Source organism: Perca fluviatilis, chromosome 21 (genome assembly GCF_010015445.1).
Source record: "Perca fluviatilis chromosome 21, GENO_Pfluv_1.0, whole genome shotgun sequence".
Classification (NCBI taxonomy): domain Eukaryota; kingdom Metazoa; phylum Chordata; class Actinopteri; order Perciformes; family Percidae; genus Perca; species Perca fluviatilis.
The window spans coordinates 15,257,808-15,272,317 of record NC_053132.1 but is presented as its reverse complement, the minus strand read 5'-3'; the positions used below and the strand labels follow the sequence as shown (position 1 = coordinate 15,272,317).

At 41.3% G+C, this 14,510-nt stretch overlaps 1 protein-coding gene across 8 annotated transcripts in view; it reads right to left on the bottom strand.

Annotated features, from left to right (window-relative positions):
* The window catches only part of plce1 (phospholipase C, epsilon 1), a 92,998-nt gene that overhangs the window by 67,115 nt on the left and 11,373 nt on the right, over window positions 1–14,510 (bottom strand). For 7 of the 8 annotated variants that reach the window (XM_039787958.1, XM_039787959.1, XM_039787960.1 and 4 more), the window contains 4 exons: window positions 12,113–12,500; window positions 10,271–10,932; window positions 8,747–9,187; window positions 8,332–8,541 (listed from right to left, as the gene is read on the bottom strand). In XM_039787958.1, the coding sequence (XP_039643892.1) occupies window positions 8,332–8,541; window positions 8,747–9,187; window positions 10,271–10,909 (1,290 nt within the window). In that variant the 5' untranslated portion in view covers window positions 10,910–10,932; window positions 12,113–12,500. The remainder of the gene's footprint in view (window positions 1–8,331; window positions 8,542–8,746; window positions 9,188–10,270; window positions 10,933–12,112; window positions 12,501–14,510) is intronic. The other variant, XM_039787957.1, reaches the window with a different exon arrangement.

Here is a 14,510-nt window from a genome sequence, read left to right as displayed (position 1 = left end):
AATCCAAGTTCATCTGCAGCATAAAATATTCTCTTCTCCACCAGATGGAACCAAAGGCTGACTTTTCATGTTACTGCTGGTACCCATTTAAAGCTCATTTTATCATAGCTCTATTTATTAACATTGTATACATCATGAAAGGGAAGGCAGAAAAAGTAAATGGAAAGTATCTCTAAAGTCATGCTTATCAATTTAGATGAAAGCTTAAGGAGAACATGCAGTGTTGTTTTAATTCTTAGTTGATAGAGATTCAGACAAAAGCAGAAAATGCAATTAAAATGATTCCTGTATCGCATCCTGTAAGCTTAAGGGTGTAATTTTAGCTAAATCCACTCTGGATGACCACTCAAATCAAGTCAAAGTGTTAGGAAGGGGAGGTGACAGTCTATTTCTATATCCATTGTGTTATTCTTTGAGTGCAACAATAATAGTATGACCCACATTTCTTTCATGCTCTCATTTAATCTGTTTTTGGGAATTGCTGGTCCATTTCCATCCACATGCTCTTTTCTCAAATCAAACCTGCAAATCTTCCAATACTAAAATGTGATTGCATCACTGGAGGAGTGCAGAAACCGTGTGACACATGTAGCAGCCATGTAGTCAGGGTGCTGTGAGAAGAGATGCCATGTCACATGAGGGTGATGAAACTGGGAGAGGTCAAAAGAACAGAAAGTTAGTCACCATGACAGGAAGTTCAAGTGTGTGTGCTTGTTTACATATCTCATCCTGATGCGGTCAAAGTTTATGTTATTTCTTTGGATGAAATTCCACATAATAATGCATTTTCAAGGTTATCGCCAAAACTTATACATATACTTATACAGGCTATGTAATATTGATTAGGAGTGTGTGTATATACGCGGGTCAAAATTCTCCACTGTTTGTGTGTTGGGTCCTAACCCATAGTTTAACAACCTCGGCTCTGGATCTCTATAGGGACACTTTCCCAGTTTTTGGAGCAGCGCAATCTTTCCACAATATCACAGAGATGCGAGAGGCCTGAGCCACACACACACACACACACACAACGCACACACACACACACACACACACACACACACACACACACACACACACACTAATCTCAGGCTAAGCCGCAACATCCAGCTGGGTGAGAGACTGGCCTGCTCGGCACATTCCTTTGTAGTGGCACAACACACAGAGAGAGACCGTAAGAGTGATACTTACAAGGTTAAATAATTGTGACATATATGGAGGGTGTGTGTGTGTGTGTGTGTGTGTAATTTGTTGGGGTTAATGTGATTATAATTCAGAACAGAAACTGCTGATTGATTCTGAATCATTTCATTTCCATTACTGATATTTTAAAGTAGTTAATTCTTTCTGTAACACTTTACTTGAAGGTATCTACATAAGAGTGACATGACAGTGTCATGAACACATGACACTGTCATGACACAGTCATGACACATGAACCCTAACTCTAACCCTAACTTGTCATGACAAAAACTGAATGACACTTACTAAAAGAAGCGTTATGTCATAAATGTTTATGACTTGTTTATAATGTTTATTACACGTTCATGACAGTGTCATGTCACTCTTATGTAGAAACCTTCAAGTAAAGCATAACCATTATTTCTTTAAGAATATGTATTTCTTTGCTGTTTTGTATCGCAGGAGTTAGATAGATTTGTTTTTTAGCTAATTGACTACCTGAATGTTGTGGTAATCATAGCTGCCCCCAAGAGGGACACTCTCCTATAAAAAACAATAAAGATTCCAACTTGTGTGTTAGTGTGGGGCTTGTAACCGATCTGGCGAGAGCCTCTCAGACGGCCAATTATGTTCAATATTTTCAACATGTGTTGTGTAGTATGGCGAGTCACCAAATAAATCTCGAACAAAACATTTTCAGTAGTAAATAAGAGCTGTACTTTACTGTGGTACATTCTGTACTACAACAATGATGCAACTGAAAGTTGTTTCATAATGTTGACAGTAGGATAAATACAAAAAGAGAATACATGCCTTGCTGATTAAACACAAAAGACAATTGCAGGTGTCCTACATGAGACTGGCAAGCCGCAATGTTGCTCAACTCCAGTTCACCTTGCAAAAATGTACACGCCATGCTTAGCCAATTTTCACAGCCCAGCTTCATTTAGATGTTTTTTTTTTTTTCAAACTGTTTTCCTTAGTCTGCCTCTCAAAGTTTAGGGCACTTTGCCAAAACATGTGGTGTGTCTGCGCTTTAACAACTGAAAGATAACAAACAACTCATTAGTGTGTAATGGAAGAGCAATGTGTGGGGTCTCATAATCCTACATTTAAAAAAGAAACTGTGTTCCCAAGCTTACAGGGATTTCAGCTGTTTGAAGTGATTTGTTAATTTCCAATATCTCAAACTGTGATTGTAATTGTAATTTAATTCACTTTGACCTAGCCCTTACCAGTGGTTCAACACTGTGTCTTCACATCAATTACCATCTCACATTGTAGGCCAGTGACTCTCTGATCCATTCAATAGTTGTAACATAGAAAAGGAGTTTGTTGTGCATGCATACAGTATGTGTTTTAATGGCGTGTAAATATAAATTTAAAGAAAACTGTTGACGCTGTGACGCTGTGATGACCCTAACAAAGAAATAAGCCAGTCTATTAACTGAAGTAATAACCTTGAAAGCCAATCAATGCAATGTTACCTCATGACAACATAGCATGAAATGGAGGTCTTAAAAACGAATGTGTTTGAAACAAGCGGTAATTGGTAACCAAGATGTGGATGTTTGCAAAAGTTATTACCTGAGCTCATAAATAGCCGGTCTTTTAAGATAGTGACCCATTTTAAAGGCATGGATATTAAACTAGCAAAGGGCTGGAGGGAAAATATAATTCAACAGCACAAACAAGAATGAGTTTAACAAAAACTCCCATATGTCACAGGCTGCATTTTATGGTTTGGGACAGCCAAGTTAATATTTGCTGAACAGAACTAAGCTAGCCCTGAAGCTAGACACCATCAATGAGCAGTCTAGCCCTGCAAGCCATACTGACATAAGCCATATGGATGATTATCAATATTGATTTAGGAGATTTTAAAGTTGTGTTTTCATTCTTCATTCATATAGGGAGCAATCGTCACAGACTGGGTTGGTACTAAATTCAAATTTTGTCTTTGGCGAGAAAGGCAGAAAATGTACTTACTTTGGTATTTCAGCAGCCGGTATTCCCCTTTAATCAACTGAAACTACTGACTAAAGATTCACTCTGAGATTTAACTTTTAGTATAAACAACATTTACCACACCAACTTCTTCAATAGACTATAAATGCTGAGGACTACATTTGCTACTAATCTAATATTTGTTCAAACGGAAATGAAAAAAGAAAGAGGAATAGAGATATTGTGTGTGTGTGTGTGTGTGTGTGTGTGTGTGTGTGTGTGTGTGTGCTGATACTGTATTATCACTAACAGCAGGGAAACCACACGGGAGACTGGGTAAGCAACAATGCTGCGCGAGTGTGTGTGTGTTTGTGTGTCATCTCTCTCCCTCTATCAATCCACCCAGACAGGAAATTATGTATACAGTAAGGACTGTTGTTTTTGTGAATCAAACCTAACAGACACTATTTTTGGTGATCTGTGGTTTAAAATTGAGCTCCACCCACAAAAAAACCTAACAAGACACATACAACAAGTCATAGTCATGAAAAAAGTAATGGCATGACATCCACTGGGCCAGATAATAAATGATGTGATTAATAGCCAATCTGATGGTCCCATTTCAGCGGAATTTTCAAATATGTAGGTTAAAGGCAGCATGCAACAAAATAGTAAAGTGAGTGGGTTGCTGAGTAGGTCTATCATTCAGTCCAATCATCATTACTCAGAGCGTTTTCGCACCTGTAGTTCGTTTGCTTTGGTCCGAATCAGTTGGTGAGTTAGTAAACTTGGAGTGATTTGCCCTCGGTCTGTTTGGTTTGGTTTCATACCTGGAAAAATCCAAGCGTACCAAAATGTGTCATTACAAATCAGGCAAGAACGTCCAGCCGTCTTATTGGTCGGATATGTCTGGGGGCGGGAGCAAGAAAGTAAATACAGGAAGAAGGTCCTGTGTTCTGGTATACCAGCTCATTTCACTAAAATTATCAGACATTGTTTCGCAAGAGACGTTCCTTGTCTGCTCTGGTCACAGAGACGTTGCTCTGCTCTGCCGGTGTCTGTCTCCAACTTTAGCGGCAGCTGGTTTGACCACGGAGATACGAGTGACGAACTTGACTGCAGTCTATTTCTGTGATAGAAACACTGCATGCTGCTACAGTTTCCTTGCTGCTCTGCTGCATCGCAGATTGCTAAACACACCTGACTAAAGGAGACATTAGCTAAGACTTGCGGAGTACATATAGTTGGTGCAGTTCGAGGTCGGATCACGTTCTCACCACAAAATGAACCGCTCCAGAGTTCGTTTGAAAGCGTACCGAGACCACCTCTTCAAGCAGGTCTCGGTACGCTCGTTTGGTCCGCTTTTGGTGTGCACCAGAGTTTGATTGCCGCATTCTCACCTGCCCAAACGAACCGCACCAGCGGGGCAAACGAACTCTAGTTCGATTCAACCGAACTAAAGGCTGTCGGTGTGAAAACGCCCTCAAAGGAATCTTGGGGAGCCACAGTAGCAGAGGACCATCCAGAGTGCAAAGGAGATAAAGCGAAAATGTGGTCATAATGAAAATGAAATGTGAGAGGAGTTAAAAGTATTTCAGGTGACTGAGTGGAGCACCTTCAAAGAAACTCTCCCAGATGGATCGATAGTGCAAACGATGAACGGCTGCGTTAAACAATATCTCCAAGACACAAGCCTGTGTATATTGAATCTAAGGAGACAAGTCAACTCCCAAGGGGCACTTCAGAAAGAGACATTTTTGATTCTCTTTTTCCAGCACAGATTTACCCTGGATTTATGAGAAGACACAATGAGGAAAACAGGAAAGCACAGAATGTCCCTAGAAAGCAGAATGTGTTCCTGTCCCTTAAGACTACTTGCATCCTCGGTAATGAGAAGACAATATACAAACAAGCATCCATCTCTCAGCCCCACAACCACTTAGCCCAAAAAAAAAGTGTGTAGTCCATGTCTGTGCCTGTCTCTGTGTGTGTGTGTGTGTGTGTGTGTGTGTGTGTGTGTGTGTGTGTGTGTGTGTGTGTGTGTGTGTGTGTGTGTGTGTGTGTGTGTGTGTGTGTACATTGTCACTTAGCAATTGGCCTGACACCACTTTGAGTTAAATGAAAGCACTCAGCAGGGATCAAATTGGTAGACTCTACAAAAGGCAAACAATAAAATGCTTCTGGTTTCAGAGACTGTTTGCTCCCTACTCCAGGTGTCTGCCAGCAGTGATTTACCATTAAACCTGCACAGAGTGATGAAACACTTCCTTATCTTGTGTTAAACTTCCCTTACACTTAAAAAAAGATTGTAGGTACACTGATCAGTGCACAAAGGGAATTAACAGACACATTCTAATTAGAACACTGAACATGTATTTTGTATTTTTACTTCGAAACTCTTGTGAGACGATGCAAAAGGCTCCCCCTCCCCTCCCTCCATTTATAATATTTTCCATCATGTCCATTTTCCATTATGAAGTTGTTTATGTAAAAACCTATATAAAACACAAGTTCAGGGCTTTGTCTTGGTCTAAACCTCCTTTTTGTTTCCACTCTCTCACTCTCCCTACTCTCTCTCAAATAGTCCATGCCTGATCTCCTCCCCCCCTCACCTTGTTTCTCACTTTTCTTCCATGGTAGATTTTCTTCTTTTTCCACTGTTAAAATCTAATTTTCTTTATTTTTCTCTTTCTCTCTCTCTCTCTCGCTCTCTCTTTCTCTTTTTTCTCTCTGTGTGCTCCAATCCCTCCTTCACATAATCCTGTGTTCTTTGGCTCGCTTCATAAGTTGTAGCAATAAACACACAGGGCCACAGGATACCTCCAGAAAACTCCTCAACATGATTACTGCAGAGTCAGGCTGACATGCCACATATAGGGTACCATAAAGTGTGTGTGTGTGTGTGTGTGTGTGTGTAAAAGACAGGGGAGTAGAGACAGACAGACTCTGTCTTGTTTTTGCAATCAATTTACAATGTTTGTGCGCTGAATACTGCATAACCTTTCAACATTAGCTGTGACTAGATGGTTTGGGATGCAAAGGAACATGCTGCACTTTTGTTTAAACAGACACACTTTTAACTCATATGTCGTATACTCTCTCTGATCTCCCACCGTTACTACTCTATGTGCTGTATGCCATCTAATAAAACAGAAACAAACAGAAAATAGAAGGAATATGTTTCCTTGCGACTGCACGTTTATGACTGCATGACTCCCATTTGTTTTTTGTAATAGGATGCATTTGTACTTTCTCATAGTTTTTATGATCCCGATGACAGCCCTGCTACAACTCTTATTCACTGCTGCTCAGTGTTCTCAGAGTTTCTCTGGTGACCCCTTATACAAGTAGCTCAGATGGTGTTTTGACAAGGGAAGTGCTGGCAACTCCCCCATTTTCAATAGGCTCATTATTAAAGCAGCTCTTCCTGGACTTAACGCAGACCGTATTTCGACGACCACAAAGGACTCATAAAAACACTTTGGCAAAGTCAGAAACCACACTGCAGCATGCACATGAGTATGAGTGTGTGTTTGTATGGCAAGAGTGTACAAGCCCCCATCCATAGACAGTACTTTGCTCTGTCTTAGCTATGCATGAACCCATATAAAACACAATATCCATGCATTTATGCACACACATACAGTATATTACAACTGTGCACGTCAGAATCCCATCATATAATGTAAAACATAATAAATGTCACATGCACAGTCAAATGCTCAGGTAGACTCGCTCCTCCTGTTGTCTAATATCTATCTAATAATTAGCTTACAGATGTACACTATTTATATTGCAATGGAATTTAAACTACCGCCATGCAGCAACAGTTACACATAGCAAAAAAGTTAAATAGAAATACAATATGCTACTTGGCATTATAATATAATAAATTTGGTCTTGTGTAATTCCGTTGTTGTATGTGTCTTCAAGGCAATGGGTTTTGGTTTCCATGCGTTTTAAGTTTTCACAGGAAGAGGAGGGAGAAGATAACAAAAAACAACAGGAGAATATCCTGTGTGATGCTGCCGATTCCCAGTTTTCACAGATTTTCATAATGTTTGCACCTCTAAGACTGAAAAGCATGACGTATGGCACACAAAATGCCTTAAATTGAAAGGTAGCAATGACATGTACATTCTCTGAATTGTAGCTGCCAAGGTTGCTCAAGCTGAACAGCTCCTGTGAGAGGTTTTCATGTTTGTAGAAAACACTCCCTCTTGCTTGGGAACTCGATAATAACACAGCAATGTCCTGGGTCTCCTCTCTGTCTCACTCGGCCAGTTTTCCTCCATCTTCCATCTCTCTCTAACTTTCTCACTCTGTCATGCTCATATACCCTCTCTCCAATTTCCATGGCTATAACTTTAATGCAGATGCCAACTCTGCTCAGTCCATTTACACACACACACCTGCACGCACGCTTGCACACGCACACACACACGCTCAGTCATTCAGTCTGTTAGTAATATGGGGAGCAGAACTAACAGAGAATAACTCATTTTTCCACAGCAGGGGCCTACCATGAACAAAGAGCCAGTGTCTATGTGCTTTTTGGTGTGTGTGTGTGTGTGTGTGTGTGTGTGTGTGTGTGTGTGTGTGTGTGTGTGTGTGTGTGTGTGTGTGTGTGTGTGTGTGTGTGTGTGTGTGTGTTGATCTATTAACATATTCCTTGAACAAATTATTCATCTTTCATGAATAACAGGCATAACATTTTAACCCAAACAGAGGAAAGCAAAAGCCAAGAACAATTCCTCCATTGAAGCAAGAATCAATCAAGTCATAAATACTCTTGTGCCATTATAGCTTTCTTGGAGGGGGGGCGGGGGAGCTTGAAAAGCAAACCGCATATTAAACCCAATGCCTTATCATCTGTGGAAAATCCACATAGTTTTTAAAGCACTTGAAACATAAGCACATTATAGCTTGAGGTGAATCGTCAGTGATTTAAGGCCATGAACACTATAAAGATTGTACACTGTAACATATTTTCTAAACTCTTAAAAGGCAACCTTAATAACCCTTGGCTTAGGATGATTATGGAAAATATGTTTAATTGTGCTTATTAACACTGCAGACATACTTGAAATCATTTTTGCACTGGTACAGTTCTCTCGTAATGGGAGCGTGTTAACAGTAGCCTGGGTGTAAAAAATAAAAGTATCATGAAATCTGTGAGTCTGTGTACATTCATTCTCTTACCTGCTGTAGCTTAACTCCAACAAAATGTAGCATCTCCCTGCAGACTCTGAATTCTTCTCCCATACCACGCATTACGATTGGCCACATATCCTTCTTGCTGGGTGGCCATAGCCTGCGATTAACCACCACGTCCCAGACCTCCTCTGAGATGCGTCCTGATGGCAGCGTCTTGACAATCGCTCTGGTTCCAGTACACACTGACTTGGTCATCTTATGGAAAGAAGAAAAGTATTTCAGCATGTTACATTGTTTTGTTTAGTAAACTATAAATGGCACTGTCAAGGGTCATAAAATAAACATAGAAAAATAACAAACATGTTAAAATTATTAACTGAACACATTTGTTCAAGATACAAATTCTATATAACACCAAAACTGTTAAAGCCTATTAAAAAGGAATCTTGCATGTAAATACCTTCTGATTATTCTTGAAGAAGCGCCTCACCAGGACAGTAGAACGCTCTTTACGGTTTCTAATAAACTCTGTGTTATCCAAGAGACCCTCTCCATCCCCCTCATCACTGCTGCTGCTGCTGCCACCGCTACCAACGCCATCACAGTTCCCGGTCACTCCTGAGGAGGACCTCTCATCCTTCCTTAGGGCTGTCCTCGTGGTTGTCCTTGTGGTTTCTAGAGATGCTCGTCTTAGAAATAATTCCTCCAGGGAGCATTTGTTAACCCTGGGCCTTCTGTTGAGCCTCTCTAAACTTGAGTAGCCATCTTTGAGATGATGCCTGTGAATGTGTCCGTTCTGGCGACGCTGGCGGTGGTTGGCAGGGGGGGAACTACAGGGAGATGACACCAAAGAGCTCGGTTCACTGGATGGACTGCACCGAGATGAGAGGCAGGGTAAGGTCTAGAAGCAGAAAACAAGGCAAATTAAAATAGTCTTAATTATGTTTTTGTACAGCTAAATTAGCAGCGCCTCGAATGGGCTTTCTAATGGGGTAAAGCATTTCATTTACAGGGTAAAGATAGTTTTTTTTTTCCATCTTGTGCTTAAAAAGGTCCCATGGCATGAACATTTCACTTTATGAAGTTTTTTAACATTAATATGCGTTCCCCCAGCCTGCCTATGGTCCCCCAGTGGCTAGAAATGGCGATAGGTTTAAACCGAGCCCTGGGTATCCTGCTCTGCCTTGGAGAAAATGAAAGCTCAGATGGGCCGATCTGGAATCTTGTTCCTTATGAGGTCATAAGGAGCAAGGTTACCTCCCCTTTCTCTGCTTTGCCCGCCCAGAGAATTTGGCCCGCCCATGAGAGAGAGAGACATCATGGCTTTCAAACGAGCAAAGTGGCAGTTGGTCAAGGCCACACCCCCACCCTCCACCTTGTATTATTTAGATGAAGTGAGCTGGTTTGACCATGGAGATGGGATATGCTCGCTTAGCTTCACCGCAGTTTTGTGCGTCAGCGGCCGTGGGTAAGAGAGGGTGTAAAAGAGGGGTGTGGCGATGACATCATCGATACAGATTCGTATTCACCGTCCAAACGAAGCCAAACGAGAGCCGTTTTCGGATTTTTTCACCCTGAGACCAGGTTTAAAAAAAGTGTGTTTTCAGGCAGTGCGTTTACAGGATTCGTTTGGACGGTTGGCCCAAACGATGCAAAACATGTGCGTTTGCACAAAAAAACGTTTCCATGTGGATGGCCCCTAAAGCTACAGACACAGAAATGGCACATACTAAGGAAAGCTCATTGTGGGACTGGCTCTAGTGGCTATAATTCTGCACCAAGGCTGAATATTGGGAAAGAGACTTCAGATACAGTATTAGGGGACCACTAAGGTCTATATAAAAGCATCCAAAGAGCAGCATGTCATGGGACCTTTAAAACAAGCATGTTAGAGCACAGTGAACATGTAACACATCCTTGGTGAAGCAGCTAAATGTATACACATTTGCAAATAACCAGGGCTTGCATCTTTCTCCTTTATTACCTTGTGGAAAGCCAGCATAGACACAGGCAGGCTGCTGCGACGGATGTGTCGATGGTTGTGCTGAGAGGGGCTGGGGCAGAGGCGAGGACTGTGAACAGGGCTAGAGCTGGGGCTTGGACTGGATCTGGGGATGTGGCAACAATAGATTTTTGGACCCATGTAAAGGCTTGACAGGGTGCAGGAGCAGTGGGTGCTGCCAGTTCTGTATCTGCTTGCATCCACACCCTCTCCAGGGGTGTCCAGCTGGCACGGAGATCCCTCTGAACTTTTCCCAGGTATCGGAGGAACGGTGTTAGTTATTCCTTCAATTCTCCTGTCAGCCGACAGCTCTGGATAAAGTTTCTCTTCAGTACTCAAGAGTTTTGAGCTGTAATCCAAACACTCGTATTCCTCGTCCAAAATTGTCCCTTTCCCACTGTCACACGACAACTTCCTATATAAGAGGAGTGAAGGGCTGCTCCGCTGTTTCGATTGCCACAATTGTTCAGAGTATCGCCATACTTCTTGGCTGTCATTTGCGTGTCTGGCTCCTCTGCTGGGTCTACTCCCAGTGGATGGAGGTGAAGCACGCGGAGCCAGGACTACAGCCCCGACCTGTGTCGGATTTTCTTCAGTAGCCATGGCGTCTCCCTGGAGCATTTATGCTTTGTTTTGCTGCAGCTCTAAAAATAAGTAACACTTTGCTGTTGATGACAGTTAAGTATGAGAAATCTAACCTAACAGCATTTAGAGGAACTTTAGAATTCGGCTTAAGTCCTTTATCTATATATCTAAAATATGTTTGCATTAGACCCAATCTGTGATGCAAGCATCAGTCAAATACATTTCTCTGAGATTCTCTTAATTGCTAACATTTGATAAGCGACGTCTTCAATCTCAATCACTGGCTCCATAGAGCAGCAAGAGGAAATGAAATTTGCAGAGGAAATGAAATTTGCAGACTTCAAAACCAATACATGTATGTGTAAGGTGACCGCATTGTCATGTTTATAACTCAGATGGTCTAGATGACTAATGGTAGGGAGTTTACCCTGAATTGGCTCACATATTTAAACAGTCCTTCCAGAAAAACGCAGAGATTTTTGTGATTGTTGCGGGCAAAAATCCTTGATTATGCGGCACGTTTTCTTAAAAAATGCGATGGAATATGCGGGATATTTATGCAATTTTATGCGATGAAATTGCGGGAACTTGCAAAAAATGCGGGAACTTGCAAAAACTGTGGTTTCATGAAAAAGAGAAGAAAAAGTGATTCCCCAACACCCTGCTTTTTTTAAACTTCATTTCCAAAAATTGTTTACAGATATTCAGTCAGTTCAGTCAATCAGATGTTAAGATAGCTTTCTTATTGGATACCAACTTAAGAGACTCAAAGTACATGTCAAATTCAACCTCCAACACCCTGCTTTTCGATGATGTTCACGTCGCGTAATTACGTCAATTCATAACGTTCCCATGGCAACAGGGGAAAATGGTTGCTCTTGTGTGAAGTAAACACAACATTTTTTCAACTTTCTGCTAAGATATATGTGACTTTTTTGCAATGAAAATGCGGGGATTATGAAATCATGCAAGCACCGCATATTATGCGTCGAAAGTGCGGCATATTTGAAAAAATGCGGCCCCCGCATGAATATGCGGACTTTGGCTGATTATGCATTGAATTATGCGATCGCATAATCGCGTTTTTCTAGAGGGATTGTTTAAAAAATGTCTAAACTGTTTCAGCTAGGGGGTTTAAAGCTTGTTTCATCTTGTGATTGATTGACTGCATGAGTGACTTACATACTACCCTAATCAGTATCAAACATTTTGTATTTTAGTTCAGTTCAAAATACTCACTTAGATGATGAGAGAGCGATCTGCTTCAGGTCATGCTACACAACAGTCCCAAGCTTCCTTTTCAAGGTCAATGTGCCATCATGGTCATAGACACGTACTGGGGGCAAATGATTACTTCAGCTTCCAGTGAACTCTTGAGAGACTAAGACAACATGTCCATACAGAGTGTGCTCTGTGTGCGTTTTGTATGCGTGTTGTAGAAACAGAAGCTTGTGCAGCTGTACAAACCGCCAGATAGAGAACCCACGGCGGGGACCCTGGAGGGCCGAGGAATTTCCTTGATAGTACGGTTTACAGTCACAGCTTACAAGGCCATGTGTGTCCCTGTGTGCGCTAGCCCTGATTGGACCTGATATGTATCTGTGGCATAGTTATCCTCTTGCAGGCCCTGAGAAGAGAGAAAAAAAGAGAGAACACAGATGCACCAATCATTATTTATGTGGTTAATTAAGTCATTTGCATAGTAGTTTTAGTTCACGATAAAATTAATGTTAAACTTTCATGCAGTGTTCAACTTTCAAGCATATTCAGAGAAGATTGGGTGAGACAGCGAGAAGGTTCAAGACTGAGCATTACAAATATAATTCCTTCTGTGCTCTCTTCTTTCATCACATCAGCTTTCTTATCTATAACTATTCAACAAAATCGCTGGACAGAGCACGAGCCATTGTGACCGAAACAACTGAAACAACAAATACTGAATTTCAGCGGGAGGGAAAAAATGAGGGAAGGAACCACGCTTATTTTACACCCATAAAAACTACCAACCTTCTGGGGCAATAAGAATAAAACTATAAATAGCACATTTATCCCCATTTCCTGAGATGATGTATGGAGTGTAGGACGCGTTATGGGCTTGGTATAATTAAATAATGAAGTGTGTTTGGACTATCACCAGAATTGAATTCTTCAGTAATGTGTCTTGGAGAAACAGTGTGGATTAACACCATAAGAAAACCTCAAGGGAGACATGTCATCACCACACTACCAAAGTACTAATAATTAACAGCCTGCCATGTTGTCTAAAAAGTGGATCCCATATCTAGATTCCCCCCATTTATCTACCATCATGAACTTACATATTGCGGATACCTAGAATTTTACCTTTGGGATATAAAATGTCAGCCTTTTTCCAGGCACCGCAAGAAAAAGGCTAGGAGAATCATTAAGGATCAAAAACCACCCGGTAACAGCCTTTTCTCCCTGTTGAGGTCAGGACACACAATGGCCAGCACTGAGAGGCTCAGGAGGAGCTTCTACCCTCAGGCCTTTAGGATCCTAATCGAGGACTCTGCCTAACTGTCGCACAGAGTTCACCGTCCTGAACTTTTGGCGGTACCCACAGGATGGCAGGAACCGCTTTTAAAAATGGTTTGCTTTTTGGAAAACGCTCTTGCAGGTAGGCGGTTGTCAGGACGGTTGTCAGGGCGATTGCCACGCGGCGGTGTAAAGCCAGCTTTAGATTCAAATAGAAAACAAAATTAAAACAAAAATCCAGGTGGAAACAAACTTTCTGGATTCTAGAAAGTGTGTGCAATCGTGATTAATTTGACTGTTATTAGTGTTAAATGTAACAACATGCTTTGAGTTTCTAATGATAGTGAATTGACAAACTTTAAAACAATCAAACATTGATACTACCCTAAACTTTCGTCCTCTTCCAACACAAACAATTGTTGATGTTATCAAGGTATTTAATTACAATGATCAGAAACAGCTTTTTATTTTTGATATTGTCCAGCAGCAGTCTTGAAATACAAGACTCTTGTCTTTAATGAAAGCACATACTTTTAAAAAGACGCCAATTATGCAAATTATGAAAAGAGGAAAGCTAACAATGCCTATGACACTAAACAGTCCACGTTCAGTGGCTGGATTTCATCACACAGCTCGACCATAAATAGGAAATGATGTCCCTTATCCAATATCTCAGAAAAAAAGATATTTACTTTCACGTATTCTGTCTAGATCAATCTAGCACGCTGGTAGGAGAATAAATAAGAGCTAGGCAGAGACTAGTTAAGCACCATGGTTGCATGAAATAGATCCATAACAGACACATTCACCCACAACATGCATGCATACTAATTGTGTGGTTCTGGTATCGTCAACAGTGGCCAGCGATGTATAAATCCCAAAAACTAGTGCCAGAAACCTCATAATTACAGCGACCACAGCCCTCAATTCCCTGCCAAAATGCGTGGGCTACTGTAGGAATGTGGGACTGACCGAACGAGGAGGACCAGCTACACTTTTAGTGTGGGAGAGAAAGACAAATACAAATAGGGAGGAAAGGGCTCAACTCATTGATCCTTAGTAAATCAAGCAGTCAAAGCATTCTTGTGCCCCCACACACACACACACACACACACACCAAGTTGTCTGTGTTGGATGTCTG